Source organism: Helianthus annuus, chromosome 16 (assembly GCF_002127325.2).
Source record: "Helianthus annuus cultivar XRQ/B chromosome 16, HanXRQr2.0-SUNRISE, whole genome shotgun sequence".
Classification (NCBI taxonomy): Eukaryota; Viridiplantae; Streptophyta; class Magnoliopsida; order Asterales; family Asteraceae; genus Helianthus; species Helianthus annuus.
The window spans coordinates 154,227,607-154,235,455 of NC_035448.2; the positions used below are offsets into that span (position 1 = coordinate 154,227,607).

The 7,849-nt window shown below is 41.7% G+C and overlaps 1 protein-coding gene across 1 annotated transcript; it reads left to right on the forward strand.

Annotated features, from left to right (window-relative positions):
• The first annotated feature begins 307 nt into the window (after positions 1 to 307).
• Positions 308 to 1,883, forward strand: LOC110919874. Its single transcript, XM_022164121.2, has 2 exons — positions 308 to 852; positions 1,138 to 1,883. The coding sequence occupies exons 1-2, from the start codon at positions 366 to 368 to the stop codon at positions 1,872 to 1,874; spliced, it is 1,224 nt and encodes a 407-aa protein (XP_022019813.1). The 5' UTR covers positions 308 to 365; the 3' UTR covers positions 1,875 to 1,883.
• Positions 1,884 to 7,849: the final 5,966 nt, after the last annotated feature.

The window sequence follows — 7,849 nt, forward strand, 5'->3', positions numbered from 1 at the left end:
GATATTCTAGGGTTTTTACAGGCAAGAGCAAAGGATTTGGGGAGAGAGGTGGTGGAAATGTAATATGTCCTTTAGACTATGCGTACTCGGGCGGTATAAGCCCACATAGCGCTCACATGGCGCCGTGCACACCAAAACGAAGGGTGCTATGCCCAAAAAAATTTTGGCAGCGCGATAATTATCGCGGTGTGTTGAGATTGAGAATTTGATTTTTTGACCGTTTGTAACGGTCATTTTAATAAAAAAAAATCAATTTATTTTTCAAACTTTCCTTTAAATCATTTTCCTCTTCTATTTTTTTACCACACACACTCAAACATTCTCATCTCTTCCATATTTTTTTAAAATTCTTGATATTTTATACAATGCATCCATTCAACCGTGGCTTCATTCCTCCCCGATCAAGTGCGGACCCAAACCAAAGTGGTAATCCTACTCGCCCCGTGGCGCCGGTTCCCACTAGACCCAACCCTTTCGGCTCCGGTTTTCTCGATTACAATCAACAAAGTCCCGTGTTCATGAATCTTTTGAACCAACCGCTATCATGGGACCCTAATCTCTACGGGTGGAACCCAAATCAAAACACGGATGGGATGGGGTCGTCTCAAGCGTTTGGGTCGGCTCAAGCTTTCGGCTCCCCACTACGCGAACCCGATGTTGTTCCGGAGACGCAACCCGAGGTACCAGATACGCAACCGGAGACGCAAAAAGGAAAAGGAAAAGCAAAACGGGCACATAAAAAGAAAGTGGAAACCAACACCCGAGCGAAAAAAAATGTGATAACGTGGGAGCCCGAAGAGGAGTATGCGTTAACCCGCGCTTTCATCGATGTTTCGGAGGACCCGGTCATATGTATGTTTTTTTTTCTGTTTTTAAATTTATTTTCTGTTTTTAACTTTATTTTCTGTTTTTTTATTTTCTGTTTTGTTTATTTTTCTGTTTTATATTTATTTTCTGTTTTTTATTTATTTTCTGTTTTGTTTTTTTTTTCTGTTTTTTATTAATTTTCTGTTTTTTTTTTATTTTCTGTTTTTTTTATTTTCTGTTGTAAATTTATTTTCTGTTTTTTACTTATTTTCAGTTTTTATTTTTTAAAATTTTGCACTAACATTTTATTTTGTTTTTTTTTTTTTTTAGCAAACAATCAAAGTAAAACCGTATTTTGGAACCGAATACGAGAACTCTTTTTCGATCTCATGGGTAGAGGAGAGGAATACCGCCTACCGGACTCTATATCGGGGAAGTGGACCGATATAAACAGGAAATGCACAAACTTTCAAACCGTGTACCAACGCTTGTTTTCCGGATGGAAAAGTGGAAGTAGCGATGAAGACATTACGCAACAGGCATTGGTCGAGTATACGGAGGCTAATGGCCATTTCCCGTACATGAGGTGTTGGCAAATCCTTCGCCATAGCCCCAAATGGGCCATCGTATCTACTCCAAGTGGTCGTTCGGGAAATACACGGCCATCAAAGAGGTCCAAAACAAACGAGTCGGGTGAACCCGAAACGCCAACCTCCGACGCTCGAAACACCGACTTGAACGAGGATATTCCGGATGACGAGCCGGTGGAGGAGCTACCAAGACCGCCCGGAAGAAAAAGCCGGGCGAAAAAACCCGAGTCGTTGTCGATGTCTATGGGAACGGATATGAGTAACGCATTTTCGGAGATAAACAAGCGACTTCAAGACATACACGAACTCGGTAATAAACGTTTGGAGGAGAACCGCGAAGTTACGGAGATTATGCGGGATCGACAATGGGCTCACGACTTTGAGTTCTACTCCAAACCGCATGACCACTTAACGGGAAAAGCTTTGAAAATAGCGTTGGCACAAAAGGAGCGGATTGAAAAAAAATATAATCTTTGATTGTGTAATTTTTTTTATGCTAGTTTAATGTTTTTTTTTTCTAGTTTAATGTTTTTTTATTTTATTGTACTTTTTTTTTTATTTAATGAAATGAATTTTATTTTTAAAAAAGTTACAAATGAATTAAAAAAATAAAAATTAAAAAATGAGTAATGATTACACAGGGGCTTTATGACTACGGCCTCAAATTGCATAACGCCCCATAAAGCCCCGGGGTGACGTGGCATGCCACATGTCGCATAACGCCCCCAAAAGGGCTTTATGACTACACATGGCCTTAGGCCATGGGGTATGGGGCTTGGGTTGGGGCGTGGGTTGGGGGAAAACGCCCAAGGCACCACCCCGGGTGGGCTTGGGTTTGGGGCGTGGCCCTTGGGGCTTGGGTTTCAAGCCGGGCGTGGGGCGGGGGAGCAAGGTGACATGGCGGTTGCTGAGTGGCCCATTCAAAGTAGCCGTCGGCTAGCCGTTGGGGGCTAGTTTTAAAAAAAATCTTTTTTCCTTTATATATACTTACCACATTTAACATTTTTCTCACACAATATCAAACACATAAAACACAATATTACCATGAGTTCTTCAAGTTATAGTGAATCGTCATCATCATCTGATGATTGTGCGGAAATATTTCTACAAACGATCGCGGCGGTGGTGAAAGCTATCGTGGAAGACGAAGATGATGAGGAAGAGACTCAACAACCTAAACGGAGGAGGAGGTACGTCGCTCGTGAACGACACACCGCTAACGATTTGTTGGTAAGCGATTACTTCTCAGCGGAACCTAAGTATGATGAAAAAATGTTTAGGCGTCGTTTTCGTATGAGTAGACACTTATTTTTAAGAATATCTAGAGATCTTGAGGAGAAATATGATTATTTCCAACAAAAACCCGATGTAACCGGGCAATTAGGATTTAGTACGTGGCAAAAGGTCACGGCCGCACTTAGGCAGTTAGCGTACGGCAATAGTTCGGACATTATGGATGACTATTTAAAAATGTCTGCACGTGTAGCTAGAGAAACTCTTCACAACTTTTGTTCGTGTATTCTAGAACTTTATAGGAAAAGATATTTGAGAAAGCCCTCCTTCAGTGACATGCAACAAATATTGGAACATCACGCTGATTATCATGGGCTACCCGGGATGCTAGGTAGTTTAGATTGTATGAAATGGCCCTGGGAACTTTGTCCTACCCAATGGCAAGGCGCTCACACTAGTGGATTTCACGGGGTGCCAACCATCATGCTTGAAGTGGTTGCGTCCCAAGATCTTTGGATATGGCATGTGTTCTTCGGTATGCCAGGTTCACATAATGATATTACCATCATAAACCACTCGCCTCTTTTCAATGATCGGGTAAATGGTATAGGACCCAAAGGAACTTTCTTTGTAAACGGGATTGAGTACATGTACGGGTACTACCTAGTTGATGGGATTTACCCAGAGTGGGGGGTTTACGTAAAATCGTTCACAAGACACGGTACCTCAGATCCAAAGAGATTAAAGTTTAACAGGGTCCATATGGCTGCACGTAAAGACGTCGAGCGAGCATTCGGTGTTTTGAAGAAAAGGTGGAGAATATTGGCAATGCCTTGTCGACTATGGGACAAGGTTCAAATTGGAAACGTGATGTACACATGTATTATTCTTCACAACATGATTTTGGAGGATGAAGGTAGAGCAGTCGTAACCTACTATGATGACGATGACCCCCAAGGGATATACATCAGAACCTTCGAGCTGATTTGGTGGAACATGTTTCAACGATTCCTGGGTTCGAAACCGACGAAGACGACGAAGAATGACTGTTTTTTATTTTGATAATTATTATGTATGTTTATGTATTTTTTTTATAAAAAATATGTATGTTTATTTTTTATGTAGTTATAAATATAAATACATATTAAAAAAAATTGTTGATGTGGCTATGCCACCCGCCCAGCCACGCCCAACCCAAGCCCCAACCATACCCCTTGAAAACTTGGCTTTGGGTTGAGAATATTCAACATCCATGTAACGCCCTGCTTTTTCATACTTTCCATAATTAGAAAGCTCGCCTTGTAATGCTTTTTTTGGAAATCTTGTATTATTGTAGTCGTCTTTTCGTTGTAAAATCCGAGACTTGGATCATAAATAAAATTCGTATTTCTTTAAATTCACCATCTACATATTCATACATGTTCATACGTTCGAATTCATTGTACATCGAATCCTTATTTGTAATTCATACTTATACTTATTCACGATGCATGTCCATGCTTGTCCTTATATTGTTGATACCTAAAAACCCCTAATAATATGCTTATTTATACAACGGTTAATCATCTAATATGTGACATATACTTGTCACTTACAAATATGTTACATACTTGTACATTACACTTTTTACCTAGTTAAATCATGTTTTATTTCATATTTCACCTTGTTACAAGTTAGGGGAAACATTGTTGCATATTAATACACAACTTAATTAACAAAATTATTCATTATAATGTTTTAAAAAATAAAAGAATAAAGAAATATGGCAGCCCCAATTCAGCAAAATTCAGCCCCATATAGTTGGGTTTTGTGGGCTAGTTTCAAGGTGTAACCCCTTCTAAACACTTCCAAAGCCCAACCCATTGAAACCCTAATCCTCCCCCCTATAAATACCACTTATAACCAGCCTCCCTACCACTTTTGCAACACTAAAAACTCTCAAAACATCCTCCAAACCGTAGCTGAAAGCAAAGGTTCGAGCAGATTGACACCCCTTCACGAAAATGAGCATAACTCACTCAATTCTTATCCGATTCACTTGATTCTTTTTCCTACTTGCTTGGATAATCATGGGGTTCGATTCCTAGACTTCTCCTTGGAGAAATCAGACCTGGAAATGCCCCGAAATAGTCCATAAACTTTCTGTTTGATTTTTATGTTCTTCAAAACTTGTTTAAACCTATGCAACTTGTGTACACATCTCATGCCTATGTCCTAATGCTTACAACTTATCCCATGGTTGGTTAAGCTTAAAAACAAGGTTGAGACATTTGAAATCAGAGGATTAAACCTCATAAACTTGGTGTTTTGTCTAGGGTTTCAACCCACAAATCATGTCAAACATAGTCTTTGATACATGAGTGATTATGGAACAACTTGGGTTGTCCAAACATACAATCCTCACATGATTTGATGATTTCTATTAGTTAGTTTACTTTACATACATGTAAAGACCTTAGTTCATGACCCTCCTTGGTTGTTTTTACATCAAGTGTAGTGGTGAACATCAAAGGGGTACCTAAATGGAAGCATTGTCTTCCTACCCCATCCATGACACCCATGACTCAACTTGAGATACCTAAATGAAGATGTGGTGGAAGCGGTGGAACATCCTCGTCAGCCGGTATCCATCCGTGCTGAGCCTCCTCATCAGGTGGATCCATATGCTCTGCAAATAGAGCGTGCTCAGGCTCAATGGGTATAGGATCAAAAGGAGCAATGACAGGATCAACATGATCAATATGATGGTCAACAGGGACGTCAGCAATCAAAGGTGGGTCAACAAAAGGATCAACAGCATGATCAGCAACTAACAAAGGGACATCATCAATAGGAAGATCGCCAACAGGCGGGTCAGCCAAAACGGGCTCAATAGGAATGTCAGCATGTACCAAGTCATGCTCATGTACAGGATCGAAAGCAGCTGCCTGCTCTGGGGCTACGGCAGGCTCCGGGTCGTCAAAAGCCATGTCAAAATCAAACTCTGGATCAAAGGGATCAATAGGATCGACGGGATCAACAGGGTCCTCCATATGATGGTCCATAGGAATATACTCAATGTCGCGGTCAGGATCAAATCCTGGAGGAAAAACGGGATCGGAATCCTCAATATCGTCGTGCTCAAATACAAGGCTCGGAATGGGGGCGGCAGAAGACGCCTGATCGGGGTCCGAGTCATGAACAAAATGCTGAGTGCTCACCTCGTGAGACGGAGCAGATGCCACAGACTCAAAAGAGTCCGGGACTGGTGAATGGACGGGCGAGTCTCCAGCTGGGGCATCAGCAATCATCAAGAGACCGCCAATGGGTAAAGGGGCTGCATCAGGAACCTCGTCCTCAAAAGGCTCGTCCTCGTAGAGATCAATGTCGCCGTCAGCCTCGGCGTCTAGTAATAGCTCGTGTGCTGGATAAGAAGCAAGAGGAATCGGAGCTGGAATCACAACAAGTGGAAGATACTCAGCAGGATCGCCATCAATAGGCTCATAGGCACCCTCGGGTAAAGCGAAGGGCAAGGAGTCATCAGTATGCTCATCAATGCCGTCGGGTAGAGCGAACGGCTGGAAGTCGTCATCATCCGTGCTCGTGTAGTCTGAGGTATGTACCTCATGCTCCGATGACACAATGTCATCCGACACTATGGGTAGAGGTCCAGTGGTATCTGAGTCTCCGGTGTCTGATGTATCCATGTGTCTGTAACACAATCACAAGTATGCACAAATAATCAGTAAATCAGGTAATCACACAAGTTACCAAGTAATAATCACATAATCCTCCTAGTCCCACTAGCCTCCCAGCCTCCCAGACTGTCCTTCCTAGTCCCACTAGCAAACTTTCCCAGCCTCCCAGACTGACTCCCTAGTCCCACTAGCAAATTCTCCCAGCCTCCCAGACTGACTCCCTAGTCCCACTAGACAACTACCTCGATCCATTAGATCGAGCCTCGGCCTCCCAGACCGAGCCTCAGTCTCCCAGACCGAGCCTCAGCCTCCCAGACTGAGCCTAAAAATAATAAATAAAATATGCTCAACATTTGTTTATAAAAACATTTTGGATCTGGACTTAAGTGGTATGCAGTAAAAATGTTTTCGTGAGAGCCCTAGTGATCATAGTCTAGACTCGAGAAGGAATCTTAGTTCGCTATGATCAGAGCTCTGATACCAAGCTGTCACACCCTGGCTTTGCGGAAGCGTGGTTAATTTGGTGTGACTTCTTAATACCATAGCTTAATCATAACAAGCTATATGAATTAAAAATATGCAAGATCATCCATTGATAATAAAAATATTAAACATTGTCTTAACGGGTAAACACCCAACAACCATAACTTGTCTAAACATTACAAATGCAAACTTAACATAAACATGATTCAAGGACTGTGACTTGTCCAGGAAAGAGTCACAAGCCTCGAACCCTGGATGACCTCGGGCCTAATGCAGCGGAAAACAAGCCATACCGCGCCAGATCGTTAATTTCCTGAAATACATGTAAGTTGAAAAATCAACAATAATGTTGAGCGAGTTCATGCGAAAGTGCGTAAACAAACCTTTATCTTTATCAAAAAAACCTGGTATGTAGCAAATAAGGAAAAAGAGATCACCAATGGTTTGCAAGGCCATTGATATGTGTGAAGTGCAAGTAGGGATGACTCAAACCTAGCGGATTTATGCGTCGGGCACTAAGTCACCCCGAGGTCCGTTATGCTGGACCTGGGGCTGGGCTCGCTACACCCAGATAGATCTACCGCTCCCGTCCCTCGGTCCTACTACGAGGATTAATGGCCTCAAGTTGTGCCTACCCACTCACATGATCTAAGTAACAAACCTCCTTACGCTAACCATACCATGTATAAACATATTCATAATCATTGTAACATGTATTTCACCCCCGCAGTTTATAAAACTGAAAACAGTTAAGAGAAAAGGGGACATGAACTCACAGTGAGTGCGTCACAACACCAAGTAATCCAAATATCCAACTGCTGCGCAACGACCTACATGTGCTAATTCTATTAGACGGATGGTCGTGCCTTAGCTTTATAGTTTAATTTTCGGGAAACAGTTAGACAACCGTTCCGTGTATATTCTTGGTAGTTAATTTCCTTCCCAAGGATGGGGGAATTAATACATGCGTGTTTATAATATTAAGTCTCACTTAATATATTTTATTTCTCATTCCAAAATATAATTATTTTTCTCAAAAATAATATATTTTCTCTTCGT

Bases quoted from the DNA above. Each gene is read 5' to 3' on its own strand.
- LOC110919874 (XM_022164121.2), top strand. From the start codon at position 366: ATGCATCCATTCAACCGTGGCTTCATTCCTCCCCGATCAAGTGCGGAC. The intron at 853-1,137 runs GTATGTTTTTTT...TTTTTTTTTTAG, and splicing joins TTCGGAGGACCCGGTCATAT to CAAACAATCAAAGTAAAACC.